The following is a 17,640-nucleotide window of genomic DNA, read 5'->3' on the forward strand; positions in this document are numbered from 1 at the left end:
GTATATATATAAATATAGTATAGTATGGAAGCCCGTTTCCGCCAGGGAGTAAAAAAAAAACGCGCTATGATATCTCAGAATTGCGACTTAGTAAGTCAGAATTCCGACTTAGCAAGTCAGAATTCCGACTTTATATCTCACATTTGTGACTTCGAAATAGCCATATTTCATTGTCTGTCCTTTTGTTATTGTAACGGATTCTTGCTAAGTCGCAATTCTGAGTTGCTTAGTCGGAATTCTGAGATACCATAGTGCGTTTATTTTTTACTCCCTGGCGGAAACGGCCTTCCATACTTTTCTGGACACTCCACTCAAAGCGCTTTACACGTAATGGGGACTCCCCTCCACCACCAATGTGCAGCCCCACCTGGATGATAGGTGCGCCATAGTGCCATAGTGCGCCAGAACGCTCCCCACACACCAGCTCTCAGTGGGGAGGAGAGCAGAGTGATGAAGCCAATTCATAGAGGAGGCCATGATTGGTAAGGGCCAATGGGAAATTTGGCCAGGACACCAGGGTAGCACCCCTACTCTTTTCGAGAAATGCCCTGGGATTTTTAATGTTTACAGTATAGTGTCCCCATCGCTATACTGGGGCATTAGGACCCACATAGACAGCAGGGTGAGCGCCACCTGCTGGCCCCACTAACACTTCTTCCAGCAGCAACCTTAGTTTTTCCCCAGGAGGTCTCCCATCCAGGTACTGACCAGGCTCACACCTGCTTAGCTTCAGTGGGTTGCCAGTTGTGAGTTGCAGGGTGATATGGCTGCTGGTAATAGTAATGAAATGTGTGATAACACTGTACTGTATGTAACTATTTTGTTCTTTATGTGAAAACAGCACTTTAATTTATTAACTGGCATTCAGAAAATAAATCTGTCCACTCAGTTGTTACCTCTCTTTATTTGTATTTTCTTGGTGGCATAGATTCACTAGTTCCAATCTTTGTATCTTAAGGGAAATCAAAACCTGTTTTTGCACATCTTTATTTTTCTCGTGTCAAGTAAGAGTTAAGAAAAAAAAGGTTCCTGCTGGCTCAGCCTTTTCTTCAACACTTCTAATGAATCAGGGAAGCTAACCCATTGTTCTGCATTGATAAACATTGCTTTAGTACATAAAAGAGTGATTTATTCAGAGCTCCTGTCATCTGCTTGAATGTATGAATGTATGAGAAGGACTGGAATTAATTGAAAGGTATATTCATGAGTGACTTAAAATTAATCTCAAGCTTGAGGGTCACAGTCATGCTTAATTTACTTTTTTGTGAGAAAGGATAAAAACACTTCGCATCTGACTAAAATGAAAAAGAGAATGTTAAACCACCTGTGGGGAATGCGACATCAGTCGCAAAAGGTTTATATGAGATTCTATATTTGTGCTGCTTGATTATTATGAGAAAATACAATATAATACTAATAGGTTTGAAAGCAGTTTGGCTTAGCAGTGTAATGGCAATAAAAACTTAATAACCAAGAGGCTGATTAAGTCTTGATTTAGCGTTATTGACTCTGTATTAGTTTTACATGTTATTACCATCATCACTAACACTCAACAGATCCCACCTACTGTATCTGTTCATGTGTTATAGGAGGAGGTTTCCATCATTGTTCCAGTGATAAAGGCGGTGGGTTTTGTGCCTATGCTGATATTACCCTAGCTATTAAGGTAAGTTGCTTTCTGTATTTTGATTAGAATATATAGGTCAATATAAATCCTAGTGGAATCTTTTAGGTCAATATCAAAACCTGAGCTTCTGTGTTTTTCAAAAACGTATTAGCATTCCATGTGAATGAGGAGAGAGGGAATAAAATTTAATAAGAGAGTCCGAGGCTGATATCCATTTCAATATTTTATATTATATTAAGATGAAACAAGAAGAAAATATTGCTACATCCTAAATATATGAGCGGTATCAAATTCTCCACAGAATACGTTTCAAAATGACTTTTTTTCACAGTTCCTGTTTGAGAGAGTGGAAGGGGTATCCAAGGCTACAATTATTGATCTGGATGCACATCAGGTAAGATCAAATCCTTTCCATGCGCATTGCAAACAACACAGCTTTGAGATAATACCTGCAGTCAAGCAAAAAAAGTCACATCTCCAAATGAGAGGAGGCCATTCAATCTATCTACTGGTACTGGTACCTACTTGATCCAAGGATCTTTTAAAGATCTTGCAAGAAGCCAGACCATCAGCTTCAACAATATGGCTGGGCATCTTATTCTCTATTCCCATGGTTAATATTTTCTCTTTCTGTGGCATTGAATTTATGTAGTTGACGTTCATGATGTACTTAGCAATCAAGTATCGTCTGATGATAAGGCTTTCAAAGGTTACCTTTGTAGCAACCATAATGGACACCGTTCGCATTCAGCAAAACAATATTGGTAGCAAAGTGTGCAGTATGTATCTCCAAAGTATTTTTGTGCTAAAGTAAATTCCTATACATGTTTTGTTTCAGAGAAAACTTTGAATTTCTTTAGTAACGCAAAGTGACATCATGAATAACATCCTGCATAAAATTAGCAGTTTGACTTGAAGGGCTTTCAGTGCAATCAGCACTTGCCTTTAAGCACAGAGCATTGAATTGATTTGTAGCAGTCTGAACAGAACAGAATTTATCTTAAGTGTCTACAGGAGTCCTTAAACATCTGTCAACTATGGCAACCCATCTTTCTTAGCTTACGTCAAGTGGAGAACTTCTCCATTTGTTTGAAGGTACCATAATTTGACACTAGTTGCAGACAGAGAAGAATTTTAGATTTCGCAATTTTGTAATATGTGTTAGAATGCATGATTATCAAATACTCTGCAAATGCAGTTTTTAATTCACAAGGTATTTTTTTATTTTATACTGTTCACATTGTTCAATTATTTCCATATCAGTAAAAAAAATAATATCAGAAAGTACAGTACAAAAAACATGCATTGTTTAAATTTGTTTAAAAACCTTAGACCATAGGATAAAATGGAAATTTGAGAATTGAGTTGTGGACAGCATTTCTCTTACAATGATAACAATGACGGTAAATAATATGAAAATAAAATTAAAAACACCTCTGAAAGGTACAAAACAATTACTCTTTTTAAAACTATGTTGCAGTAAATGTCAAAACATGTTAGGATCTTTCTATTCTCAGTGCTTTGCAGTGGTCAGAAAACTCTCCCTGTACGTGTCACATACTAGCAATTGATAACCCCAGCTGCACGGTGTTAGAAATCGGATGTTGCTGTTTTGCTTTTAATTTGACCTTAGGCCTCATTATTAGGGAACTGCCAGTGAAATCTGAGTTTTCCGCGTGTCAGCTCCATCATGTGGTAGAAATTGTCACACAGGAGCATTGACATCTCATCTCTGAGACCTGTGGAGACCCACAGAAGATATCCTTTCTACTGTACTTTATCTCCTTGACCTGTTTCATTTAAAAGAATAGTTTCATGTCAGGTGTGGGTTGCTGTTATTACTTTTCTTACTTGTACAGAAAGCTCTCCGACAATCTATGTCTGCTTCAGTAACATGCAGTCTTGACAAACTATTCCATCTAAAACAAGTTAAGAAGGTGCTTTTCAAAAGTGATTGAGGGAATCCCCCCAAAAATAGACAACATACTGTACCACTTAGTTTTCATACTAAAAATGCTTCTGTGCTGATTTAGGTCTCTATAGACTTTGGTTGCGGAAGAACGCTTTTTCATAAGGAATAGATGTCACAGAAAGTAGCATTCTAGGAATGCATAAATACTGTATAATAAATTATGTCAAATTAAAGATTAAATTCAAAGGGGCTGATTAAAGAACTTTAAATGTATGGTACAGAAAAGTAATTTCCTGATTAGTTTTGAAATCTTAAAGTTTTTTATTAGAAAGAAAAAAACGTCCTGCACTAAATATCTTTGAATAGTTTTTTATGGTATCAGGCTGACTTTTATTTGTTAATTTTTATTAAGGTTACATTTTACAGCTATGGAATCTTGCCAGGCACAGCAAATTGTGTCACTTGGATCAAACTATGGAAGGGTTCGACTCATATCTTGCTTGTATCAGCAAATACGCCTTACAGCCTACTTGCTGCTGGTGCTTTGTAATCACCTAGACTTTTTGGAACATCATTTGAAACAAAACAAAATTGTATCAATACCCGTACAATTATTTCTTGATATTTAAAAGATAGTCATGTCATGTTTTATGCCCTGGGTTTGTACAGGTCTAGGTTTCAACTCACAAAATGTAGTTTATTGTCACATAGCATCGTACTGAGATTCTGGCAATGTCTATAATTCTAAGAATGTTTCTTTTATTCTGAAAACAAGAACAAGAAAGGGACAAGACCTCAGCAATATAGTAACATATTCCTACAACTCTTCCTCTGTAGATGGGGTATTTGTGTTGAAGACAACAATGCTTTTTCCATGTTACATGTGGGTTATAATAGACGAAGTGCGTTTTAATTAGTGGTACTCGAGTGTCTTGATTAGTTCTTATTTTCATTATTTTCCATAATGACACTTCTCGTTTGACTCTCACAGCGATTTTGCCTTTTCATTGAATTAGAATTGACCATGAACGATGATTCACTGGACTCTTGGAAGGAGTCCAACCCTGTCATATTCATTTTAAAACTTGGCTTGATTATAATTACAGCTTTTACCTATTGACAGAACAAGACAAGGAAATCAGATCAATACTTATACTCGGTAAATAATTCATGAGTGCTGTGGAAAGAACAAAAGGCTTTAAAGACCTGCACAGAAGCATAAAAACTGGAAGGAAAATGCTGCCTATGCGTAACTTAGGAAAAGGGAGAGGGCAAAATTTTGCCTGACTTCATACAGTTGTCAGGTACTGTGTCACATTTACTGCATTTTATGAAAAAAGCTTTGAGGTTCAATTCTATGCTTGAATATGCAAATATTTTATGATGTGCTATTTGAATTTGTTAGCTCATTAATTTGAAAATTGAAATAGCAAAATAAGGAATCTTGCAATTTAGTTTTAAGATTATTAATTGAAAAAGTTAACTCTCTGCTTTCTCATGCAAGCGTGAACAAACTACACACAGACATTGGAACAAGGTCTCTAATTTCAGAAAATGTTCACACACAGCAGTATTACAGTCTATGCACACTGATAAATTATTGAAATTTATGGACTACATAATCTCAGAGGTGTTAATCACAGTGATATGGAAAGTATATTGACTTCATGTCCAATGTCTCATGTAGTATAGTTTTTAAATGGAGGTAATTGTGTTATGATGTTAGTGCTTCAACTTATTCAAAATCTTGAATCCTTATTCTTGATATTTCCAGCTTAACTATTCTGAGATTTTAATTACAGTTGATAGATGGTAACTGGCTAGTGGCCATAGATTTATGTTTATGTATTAATATTATTTTGGGTATTGTTTCAATTTAAGATCTGTGTTCAACACTTCCACTCATGTTTGTGCACGTTTCAAAAGTCTGTAGTGCAATTGCTATTATTAAATACTTCTACAAGCTACATATAGCTTATTGAATTGAAGAAAATACAAATTTGTTTATTTCCACTTGGTATACTTGAATAGCAAAGTTCATCTTGAAATACATGCGTGCTTACATTGTATACCTAAAGGGTAGTTCCTATAAAATCTGTTGTGGAATTTCTTAATTAATTGATGGTTTCTGGGGCCTGTTAAAAGGGAATACTTGAAAATCTTATTTTGTTGTGCTGGCCTTTTTGTAATCCTGCTATCTTTCTGGAGCAGGCAGTTTCACGAATGCAAGCTCCTATTGGTCATATCCTCTCTAAAGAAAGTTTCCAAACAAAGTCATGTTTTTATCTTAATTATAAATGCATGAATCCGTAGCTAAATAGGAAGTCTAAGAATACCTCCTTCAGGGCATTCCGAAATTGAGGAACACATGCTTTATCTCTTAGTCAAAGAAGTAAGAGGATTAATTTTGACGTGGTTGCTATGCCTTAAAAATACAATTTAATTTATTTGACAGTGGGGCTCTTAGGGTTATGGGTACCCAAAGCTTAATTCACATGGTGTTCAATTATGAAGTGATTTTGTTTCCTCCTTAATCTGTTAGTCCAATCACTATAATTGGGAAGACCCCATGTTACTGTTAACTTGCAGGCTTGTCTTGTGCATCCTAGTTACAAAATCATTAATAAAGTTCCTTTTCAAATTATTTCTTATTTAATAATTTGTTATTAATCTGAGGGCTCAGAAGATGATGTACTGTACAGTATTTTATCAGTTCTGCCAGCAGGTCTCTGTAATTACCTGCAAATGTGCGTCCTCTTCTCTAGGGCTTTGTTTTTTAGTATTTCTAGCATATATTTTCTATTCTAACATTTATTGAATCCCGGCAGGACCAGTCTGTATTTGTTATAACAAAACATAGTAAACAATAATCAATATTTGCCTAAGCCCTATAAACTTATTCTTTTGTCTTCCTTAGAGAATAGGTATACCTAAAATGCAAAAAAGTGCATGTTTATCAATACTTTTGAAATGAAAATATTAATTTGAAAAACCAAAACCAGTATGATTATTTTCAGATGAATTTCAGACCCATATTAGCTAGCAGATGAAAGTCAAAACAAAAAAGCTACTGTTGGCTCACACTCAAGCCTTGTTCTTTTGTGCAAAAATATAAATTATGCTTATTCACGACCGATACATCCATCGCCTGGGTGCACTTGAAATCAAAAATGGAAATATATGTAAGGAAGAGCACACAGTTTAATAATTTACCTTCATTTGTAGCACACAGAATGTTTCAGAAGGACTGAAATATTACATTGGTTAGTGATTCTGTAATAATGAAAGTAAAACTGAACATTTCCATAGGATTCATTATTAATGCTGAGATGAAAAGGCTTGGATATTAACATTACTTTGCTCTTCAGAACTTATCTTACTGGTACATTGTGGTGAAAATGATATGGTTTAGTTATTTAAGATTTAGCACTGCAAAGATGTGGTTTAAAGGCAGTTTCAAGAAAGGAAATAATTGAGGTTATTTTTTGAAACACTGTTGAATTTAATATTTGTTTCACATGCACGGGGTACTGTACAAATACAAGTAGCACAAGCTAGAAGGAAGCTTTGTGAATGTATGGCTTTATAGTTGTGTTAACTATAGTAATTAACTTGCATTTCTTAGTAATGATAGTTGTACTGGGGAGATGTGAGCTTCTCATTAACATGGACATTAACATTTACAGTACCTGAAAATGATGTACTGATTGTGTTGATTCAGTCTGTGTTTGTTTACAAGATAATTACTGTACCTAATTTGCCTACTGCATTGTCTCTTGTGTTAATACAGTTTAGTGAAATTTCAGTACAGGTGTTTCTAAATGATATATCACGAGTTTTGATGCATTCATTTAAAAAGGAAAAAATGTAGTAAAGCTATCCCATGTGATTTCTATTTGTTAAAAAGCTTGTTTTCACTTTAATGTGATATTTGGATTTACAGTGCAACTATTTCAACTCTGTTTTGATTATGCACACACTGCAGTTGTAGCCCAAAATGATAGCATATGAAAAAATTAATAATAGTTCAAATTATATTTATAATAGGCAAATTATATTGCCTTTACAAGAATATGACTGGATAAGAAACATTATCCTCTGCCTAAAAACAGTGGACAGTTAAGAGGCTTAATTTATCTCAAAATGTATGAGGATGATTCACAAACTATCTAAGTACCTTTTGCAGTATCTTTATGAACTGTATTGGACATGCAAATCTGTAATTCAGTGACAGTAGAAGTATATGGTCCTCAGATGATTATCTTTAAAAATAGTGCAGTTTCTAAAAGAACAAATTGAATGAAAACATAAATGGTAATAAAGTGTTCTTAAGCTTGCTTTTAGATGGTTTTAACTTCAGTTCCTTTAGCACAAAAGAGATTTGGAGACTTTTAAAAAGAATTGCAGTACTCATCACGTCTTTGCATGGATTGAAGTGATGTTCTGGTATTTTGTCACTGACGTCTCAAAAAGATTGGAGAGAAAAAAAAACCAGAGGGGAACACAAAATGAAATCGGATAGCTTGACTTAAACAAGAAGGCAGATGACAGTCCATTTGAAAATGTGGTGATACAAAAATGTTTTATGCTTTCCATTCATTTATTCATAGATGCGACATGTTATAGAGCTTTTCTATAAGCTTGGGCCTAGACTGCTATGGACAGGACGTGAGTAAGGCATCAGATAAGACACTGAAATTCACATCTTGATTGAGCCTAGGGTGTAAGCTTTCGAAAAATCGTACTTTCTCACAGTGACCCAAAGGGCAGTGAACAAGACAAGTCTCTGACTATAATCACGCACAGTCTCTCTCTCTCAAATGACCAACACTCCATTAATCCCAAGGACCGTTTCGCTTTGAAAACCTTTGGAGAAAGAGAGTATGTGATACATTCCAGAGTGGGGATTTAAGAGCCATGTCTGGGAAAACCTGGACGTATATTAACCCTGTCTAATGGAGAAAACCTCAGCTACAACAGCCGGTTTGAGATTCCCACAATCCTGATTGCAAGGGAATATCTCCTGGTTTGTGCATGCTTTTTTACCCTAAAGCTTTTATGGGAACCATGTTTTTTTTTATTTTAGGGCAATGGACATGAGAGAGATTTCTTGGATGACAACAGGGTCTACATAATGGATGCCTACAATAGATACATATATCCTGGGGATGGATATGCGAAACGTAAGTCATAGGTTGTGATATAAAATGTTAAGGATGTCTATGGTGTTTGATAAGGGTAAATATGTGTAAGGTATTTGAAATGCAGGACAAAGTGGGTATATACAGTACCAGTATGGTGAATTACATGAATGCATGAATGCATAAACATTATTACAGAAAAAACAAATACTTTAAATTGTTCGTGACATTCTTCTTCTTCTTCTTCTTTTTCACAGCCTTAGTCCCAGACTGTCCTGGGGTCAGCTGCTTTGGTTGCTCTTCTCCATTTGTCTCTGTCGAGCACATCTTCCTCACTCACTTCACATACCTCCATATCTTTTCTCACACAATCTATCCATCTCTTTCTAGGCCTGCCTCTTCCTCTGTTACCTTCCACCTCAAATTCCATTACCCTCTTTGTTACTTCCTCAAAGTCCCTCCTCATGATATGTCCATACCACCGTAACCTCGCCTCTCGCATCTTCTCAACCACATCCACCACCCTACATCGTCTACGGATTTCTTCATTTCTGATCTTATCCTTCATTGAAATCTGCAGAATCCATCTCAATATCCTCATTTCAGTTCTTCTCATCAAGTTCTCTTCCCTCTTTCCAACTGCCAAGCATTCAGCTCCATATAGTAGTACAGGTCTAATCACAGTCTTGTACATTTTGCACTTTAACTTTCTGGGAATTTTCCTGTCACAGATTATTCCAGTTATTTCTCTCCACTTGTTCCATCCAGCTTTCACTCTTTGTTTTACTGCCTCCAGTGTTTCTCCTCCCTTTACCAGTTTTGATCCAAGGTATTTAAAGTCATCAACTTGTTTCAGTTTTCCTCCATTTGTCTCCTCAACATTGGTCATAGTATCTCCTCTTCTCTCCATTACCATTATTTCAGATTTTTCTGCATTCATTTTCAGTCCACCCTTTTCCAGACTCCTCTGCCATTTGAACACTTTCTCCTGTAGTTCTACTTCTGAGTCTGCCATCAGTGCCACATTAATATCCTATAATTAAGCCTTTGCTTCTTTGCAGAGAATGACATCCTGTGAAGAGCACTGAAATATTTCGAAATCCTATACCACTTTCCCCATGCTAGTGTTCATCCAAATTGTCTGGTTGCTGTTTAACTTTCTCAGCATCAATGCTACCCCATATGGCGTTGATGATGTTCATAACAGGATTTTGTATAGGCCATGACCTCCCTGCGAGTGTTCCATCAGCCTCTTTGCCTTCCAGATATGTTTGCACTGTATTGGCTGAATGCCTGGAGTCCCACTGAGATGTGGTCATGGTGGATGAGACTCTGCCTGTATCTTCTTCAGTGGATGTGATACAGCCCCATACTTCCCTCATGCTTTGTTATAGCCATTGCTGATTGCCTTCTATCCTGTTGTATGGGCTGCCTTCCAACAACTGTTTACCAAGCAGATGGATTCTCCAACAGCTCGAATATGTCTCCAAAATTTCTGAAGTATTTCCACTACTGTAGTGTATACGACAAACATTGAGAAAGTCCCTTGTTTTCACAGGAGATACAGAACACTGTCAGAATCTTTTTTTTTTGTCTTTCTCTTGTGGCCGAGTCACTCTCCCTCTTTTCTACAGGTACTATTTCTAAATATTATGCCGTGATTGCTGTGCAATAGTTTACATGACATACAGTTGGTATACTGTGCATCCTGTGCTGCCTGGACTCACCTCATTAGATTGCCTTTCATTCTTTAGCCATCAGACCTTGAATATCTTTCATGTGGTCTGGGGCATCATTTTCAAAAGAGCAGAGAGGCGCAAGTATCTAAATCCAGACCCATTTAAGAATGTTTCCTATCCTGAAGTTTTACACAGGCGATGCTTTTGATTTCTTTCCACAAATGTGTTTTCAAGGCTTAGTCGTTAAGGGTGTGCAATGTATTATTTAAGCAAGGGCACTGGTTTGGGACAGTTTCAGTTAGTTCACAGCAGTGCAGTAGTATTTATTCAGTTAGAACTCTGCATCAGCCTGGTTCCAGCTTGAGATGGGTCAGGTGCAGGCTCGGATAGTGATAATAGATAAGCAAATGGATAGTCATTACAGGTGTAAAACCAATCTCATTGCTTCATTGCTGCAGCTCAAGTAGCAAGCACTGCAGTACAGACACGACTTTTGTTACTTTAAAGTTAAAATGTCGAGACAACAGTGTTTTTTTAATATATAAATGGAAAACATCGGTTGATGAAATGGTTCAGCATTTTCATAAATACATTCATAATACATTTCTGGCAGGCATACCATCAGCATGGTTCTGCTCTATATCTTTGGGACACCTGTAAGGATTGTAAAGTCATTCACTTTTAATTACAGTGCTTCATCAGAGTAAGAATGCATGTAAACTGATATGCATATTCACTAAATCAGTCTATGCAGTTTTAATTTCACATAATTAAAGGCTTAGTAAAAACAAAATGCCACGAGCTTTTTGTCTGCTGTGAAAATGCTGACACCATTTGGAAAAGTTGGAAACGCAAGGGTGTCGTCTCAGAAGTGAACTGTAATGCGTTTACATTCCTACAGGTGGCAGTGTTGTGCACTGTGTCACATTAGAGAAAAGTATGGATTTCTCAGCCGGTGAGGGGGGGGAACTGAACTAACAAGAATCAGTATAGCTCAGAGATCAAATAATTTATAAAGGATTGCTGTACAATTTGTGTTCCTGACGGTTCACCTATATTCCTGCAAACATAATTCAATAAAGTTGTCTGTGAAAGTGTAGTCATTTGTTTAATAAAGATTTCCAAATTTGTATCTTCTCATTTCTACCTCTAGATGTCACTATTATTTTTTCTTAAAATTCTGCTGCTATAATTGGGCATATATTTAACAATGTAAACCACTTTTAAAAGCAATAGGACTATCACTCATTCGTCAAATACATTTATAGAAGGATTACAATTTGTCATTTTCTTTCTGTGAACTGATGGGAATGCAGTGGACAGAACTTCTTCAGAGTTACAGGTTTCATCTGTCAACTGAACGAGAGCAGGAATTGTTTTATTCACTGATAGATATGGAAATGTAATTATTGTAAGATGTTCATATACTGTAGCCCTTCCCTGCGATTCTCAATGATACAGCAGAACGCTCTAGTTGGTCCATTGCAAAAAAATAGGTCCTGTGTTCAGAGTTGTGTGAAAAAATAAGTGTATAAAAACTATTGCTAAACGTCTATGGGTAACAACTATCTGACAAGTTTAATTTGGTATATTAAAACAGTCTGCTCTGTAGTGTTTTAATATTGTTAGAGGTTTAGGGTGCTCTGTAACAGGATGTCACTGATACACTACTAAGAAACAATAATTGTGATACATGAGAACTGTAAAATCTTGTTTTTCCCTGGTGTCTCAACGAGTGGGGCTGTATGTAGGGTATTCTAAGCTTCAGTAAGCCTTCTTGACCAATCCCAGCACGCCTGGCTGTTTTGATTTAATTATGATTTAACTGCCGATGCCATTTCACTTCAGGAGCAATAAAGAGAAAGGTTGAGCTTGACTGGGGCACCGAGGACCCAGAATATCTGCAAAAGGTTGAGCTTCATGTGGAGGGAGCGCTGAACGAAATGAGACCTGACATCGTCGTCTACAACGCAGGCACTGATATCCTGGATGGAGATCCACTGGGGGGTCTTGCTATTTCGCCTCAGGTGTGTAGACACTCAATCTTGTCATTATTGACCACTTCGCCTGCTGGCAATGAGGTATAGACCCTTAGAGGGCTGCAATCAATATTGCTGAACATGCATTAACTTATTGCTAGAGGGAATTATGTATTCTATATTACATCAGTGTGATAAAGTTTTGAAATCGAACTTGGGAATTGACATGGTTTTATAATTAGAAATATACAGTAGCTAGATAGCCAGGAGAGTGGAAGAGGCTTGATTTGCTGTAAGGCTTTTTTAGAAAAACATATTCTCATGAAGATTAAATGAATCTTTACCACTATTTTCCTGTATTTAATTTCAATTTGACTTTGTGTTACACGTGCTACAAGCCCCTAGAGTACGAGACCATTTGAAACTTGCAAATCCAGCTTGCTTGCAATAGCTGCTATAGTTCATACTGAGAATGAAGCAATTGATTATTCCACATGCTCTCCTATTAGATCATCCTGTCTTGAGAGGCTAGCCAGGATTAATCAGCATCACTCTGCTGTCAGCCTCTTATCCTATTCTCAATTGTCAGAATAGAAACTTCTCCAGCCCATTGCCTTTTCCAGTAGCACAACAGCCCAGTACAATGGTATTCCATCATCCTGCTCCTGCACTTGTTGAACCTGGACAATCTGTTCACTGTACTGTTTGCCATAGCAAAGCCCTTGCAATCATTGTCACTTTAAGAAGTAACATTAATAGTTTGCATAATCTCTGTTTTTAAAGTCACTTCATTCCTTGTTCCTGTACAAGATGTTACCCTTATCCAAACCATTAACTCGTAACTCTATTTTACTGTACTATAACTTGCACTATTGTAATGCAGATATTTTTTGGCCACTTAACACCAATATAACAATATTTCATACACTATTTCTGTTGGACAAAAACGATACGGTTTATTGTTCTTGCACTTTATTTTAGCTCACCTTGTTGCCACTTATGTGTTAATTATATCCTAAAGGTGGAAACTACAAGTGAAACCTTGATTTTGTGCATGCGCATACTCCGTAGTGTAGTGTTCTTAAGTAAAAGGCAACGTTTTGTAGTGACAGATGTGGAAACCACACTGCATCCTGTAGTCCCATCCTTTTCCTACGGGTCACTTAACTTAAAGAAGTTGGCAGCTAGTTTCTGTGGATAAGGATCAGACATAAATGTACATTACCACACCAGTATTGCATGCATTGAAAACCGTGTCTTTTCAATAATGATAAAATGAGAGGAAGCAAAAAAGACCAACCACTGCCTTTTCGATTACCCAGGGCATTATTAAGAGGGATGAAATCATATTCAAGGCGGCGCGTGGAAGGCAGATACCGATCCTCATGGTGACCTCCGGGGGATATCAGAAGAGGACAGCACGGATAATAGCCGATTCCATAATTAACTTGAATAATCAAGGTCTGGTGGACTGCGACTGTGCTGCACGTGAAGCAGGGCCTTCACACGTTCCCCTGATGATGAGCAAATCTGTTTCTGCTGGCACTTAGCTCTCTAGCATCTGACGCTCCTACCCTTCTGCTTTCCTTTTGAATTTCCCTTGACGTATATGTTGGCTACTTAACTTTAGACTGAGTTCAAAATCTTCTATTTATATTGTGGCATATCCTCTTAAAGTTTTCCATGTCAAATCCACACTTTTAATTTCACTCATAGTAGTTCTGGAGAGAATTGTACAGCTTCTTGACTGAGCTTTTTTTTTCTCCAAAAATGATTTACTATTTGTATTGTTCAATGGTACTAGATACTTCTGCTCACATGAGTAGTTGTACAATAATTATGGCGTGGATTTTGTACTGCCTTTTGACCTCCGTGCTCTTTGTTGTGACTTTGAATGTGAATGATGACCTGAAATGTGATTGAAGAAACTGCTTGCTCTGAGCATTAAAAAAAAAAAATATATGGGTTACCACATCTACATTTGATTTCAATAGGTGTGTGAAGACACTGGGAAGAAAAGATAGTGATATCACTCATTTAATGCATAAAGACTGTATAGCAAACAGCAAAAATGTTTTTAATTTGTTTCATATACAGTATATCTGCAGTATAGGTTTATTGGACATACAACAGTACAAACGTGTACTTTTATGTACTGTATAACTGTTAACTGCACCCTAAACTGCAGACATTGTGTTTTACTCATGTCAGAGAATAATAGTGCAGTCGGTCAGTCTAACCAACCCCCGTTTAACGAATGTTTCTGACCTCCTCAGAGAAACCATGATAACATCATCACTAGCATTTTCAAACCAGTTGGGAAGAAAACTACAGAAAACTGTTATGTGACCTGTTAAGTGATCTTTCAGTTTTGAGGTAATAGCAGATTCATTTTTCCTTTAACATTGTGTGATTCCAAATGAGTAGTATTTTAGAAACAAGTCCATTTTTCCCATTTTAAGAAATCAATTCTTGATCTTGATCTTCTTGATTTTTTTTTTTTTTAGCGTGACTAATGCAATATGCAGAAAACCATATGTGTATACTCTCACATATTACATATTAACATCATAAATTAGATGACATTGCCCACGGTCTTATGTTTTTCGAAGTCTTAAAGTAAGAAATAATAAACTAGACAACATTAAAAAGAGCAAGAAAACTCACATGAGAAGGGAGATCATCAAGGGGAAATGAGTGAAAATAATATAAAATGCTGCCGCATTAACTTGATTAATCTTGTAGATCATGTTGTGCAATGGTACAAAATCTCATTTTAAATACACTACAATGAAGTACTGTATAAAGCCACAGGAGACTTGGAAACTTAAGTCTTTCACTCATAGAATATTCCTCAAATTCAGTTAGAGTGAGCATATTTAACAGTTTTTCATAACATGCAATTTCTGAAAGATATAATTTGTAATATGCCTTTTTACATGATGTGATAAAAGACCATGATATGCTACACATGTCTTGAAAGGCACCTGTAGAAAGGTGAATTTAGTCTGGTTTCTTGTAATGGTACAAAAAAGATGGTGTACATTTTTCAGTCTACTTTTATCAAAAGGACATGTATTTCAACAATTCAAATATTGTAAGGAACAACGTCTTATATTCTGTGCCCTAGTGAACTGGGCTACTCATTTGTGTAGCAAGTTTGCATTGAACAAAGTAACCTGAATTCCCACCGAAGACAATTTGTTAAATTAATGTTATGGTTAAGTATTGTATTGAACACTATCTTTGCTAGTGAAGCTTATTTATTTACCTTATTTTTTTAAATGAACACTATTCCAACACAAAACCCCAAATTGTACCTTTCAAAACTAGAACTTGTATAGATTTTATATGAATTATTTTTCTTTATTTTTTTCCTGAACCGTTATTCATATAGAGTGGCGTTCTCATTCTGTTTACATTTAATAGCCCCTTTTGTAGTAAAAATGAAAGTCCTCGATTACTTTAAAGAAAATGAAACGTACATTAAAAGGCTATTAACATGCATTTTTGTGAACTAACCTTTAGATTGAGCCAGGATGTTCATAATGGCTATTATCAATTTAAGAGCAAATATACTATAAGTGACAATCAATATTGTTTCACAAATGCAGTTGCTTAAAAAAAGCTTAGTAGCTTCTTGGAACGATACCAATTACTTACTGACTTGCAAAAAGATGCCTAAAAAGATTTTATCAATTTGGTCCTCTGCGCCATCAGTTTACTGTCATAAAAATGAGTATAATTTGGTCTATATACTGAATAGATCTTGTAACTGTGCTGCTCAGTTGTTAAATCTGACCCTCATTTGTGGGTTTTTCATTGAATGGCTGTAAATGTGATCTCTGTAAACCCACTGTTGCTTCATTATTACCTTTTAGGGCATGACGGGTTATTTTAATGATATGTCTGCCTTCATTATAGAAGCAGACGATATCAGCCAAGTGGAATAACATTTAATTTCTTGGTATCTTTTAAACCATGCACATCTAATGTAATAGAGTAAATTTGAAACTTGCAGTACAGTAGTTTATCTTATAAATGAAAGCTTTACAGTTATATAATGCTTTTTAACCAATTTTATTTATTTTAATTTTCAAATTTGTGTTCCAATGAGAATGAGTACACCTCTGTTGAATTGCATTTGAGTTCTGTTTCTTAATCTTATTTACTTACAGAAACACTCATTTTATCTTCCTGATGAAAATATGTCAGAAAAACTCAAAATGGATTTTTGTCTTGTGGAACTTTAGAAATGAGCAGACACCCCTTGAAACATCTCTTCCTTGAAATAGTTGCTTTCTAAAATAGAGTTTTGTAGTAGTTTACTAGATTAAAAAGTTTTCCTCACTAGAACATCTTAGTATCCTGTACAGAAACATGCTGCATTTCAAACATAAGTTTCAGGTACCCTGGGATGTTGGTACTTTATAAAGTATTGCAAATGATTTGTTTTGGAAAAGAAACGTAGAGAGTGGAGGTGAAATGTGAAGTTAAATCAAACAAATATTAGAAAAGGAAAAAATGAAAAATACTGTAGTTAATTCAGTCTTCCAGTTAATTTGATCCTTGATAGTGTTGTATACCCAATTGGACTCAGTATCATAATCTGTCCAAAGATACAATTTTTGGACTGCATATTTGTATCTGAGATAATTAGAGATTAAAATCCTAAAAAAGTTTTCAGTTGATACCATGGCTCAATAATGATGATTTAATTATTCATTTTTTAAATAAAGTAGCCCTTTGTAACAATGATAGTGTTAATTAGTATTATCTCTGATGTACAAATGTTCCATTTGAATAAAGATTGCAGGATCAGCAAATGTTAATTGCAGTCCTAGTTTGGGACTTCTGAGAAATTAACTGTGGTTCTGAGATTTGGGGGTTTGAAGCTTTTATACTTGTATGTAACTGATGTGAATTTCTTTAAAAGTAATTAATATTGTTTATATTGAGATCAATATTATATAACAGAGGTGCCAAACCAATATACTTTTTGTAACCTTTGCGACAGTTTCCTTAGTTGTTCATTTTCTGTGGTTGACATGTAATATATTACATTAATATATTAAAATATATAATGTTTTAAAACCAGTCCATTGTGTCTCATCTTAAATACCCGGCTGTGTCATGTGTGAACTACTTGTATCATGTCGTGCACTACAGAGAAATGCTGTGTATGTTTTAGAAACTGCAGATTTCAGGGGTGGCAGAGAGCTCTATAATGGATTCCAAGCCCAGAGCAGTGAGTGGTCATCACCTGACTTTGAGTGTGGCCTAGACAACACTAGAGGTCTAT

The 17,640-nt window shown here is 35.9% G+C and overlaps 1 protein-coding gene across 1 annotated transcript in view; it reads left to right on the forward strand.

Moving 5' to 3' along the window:
- hdac11 (histone deacetylase 11) overlaps window positions 1-17,435 on the forward strand; it is a 30,508-nt gene extending 13,073 nt beyond the window's left edge. Inside the window, exons 8-12 of the mRNA XM_088636892.1 lie at window positions 1,590-1,666; window positions 1,959-2,021; window positions 8,626-8,722; window positions 12,208-12,386; window positions 13,661-17,435. Of these exons, the coding sequence (XP_088493018.1) occupies window positions 1,590-1,666; window positions 1,959-2,021; window positions 8,626-8,722; window positions 12,208-12,386; window positions 13,661-13,888 (644 nt within the window). The 3' untranslated portion in view covers window positions 13,889-17,435. The remainder of the gene's footprint in view (window positions 1-1,589; window positions 1,667-1,958; window positions 2,022-8,625; window positions 8,723-12,207; window positions 12,387-13,660) is intronic.
- The last annotated feature ends 205 nt before the right edge of the window (window positions 17,436-17,640 follow it).

The sequence above is a fragment of the Lepisosteus platostomus genome, chromosome 6, assembly GCF_059453375.1.
Source record: "Lepisosteus platostomus isolate fLepPlt1 chromosome 6, fLepPlt1.hap1, whole genome shotgun sequence".
Classification (NCBI taxonomy): Eukaryota; Metazoa; Chordata; class Actinopteri; order Semionotiformes; family Lepisosteidae; genus Lepisosteus; species Lepisosteus platostomus.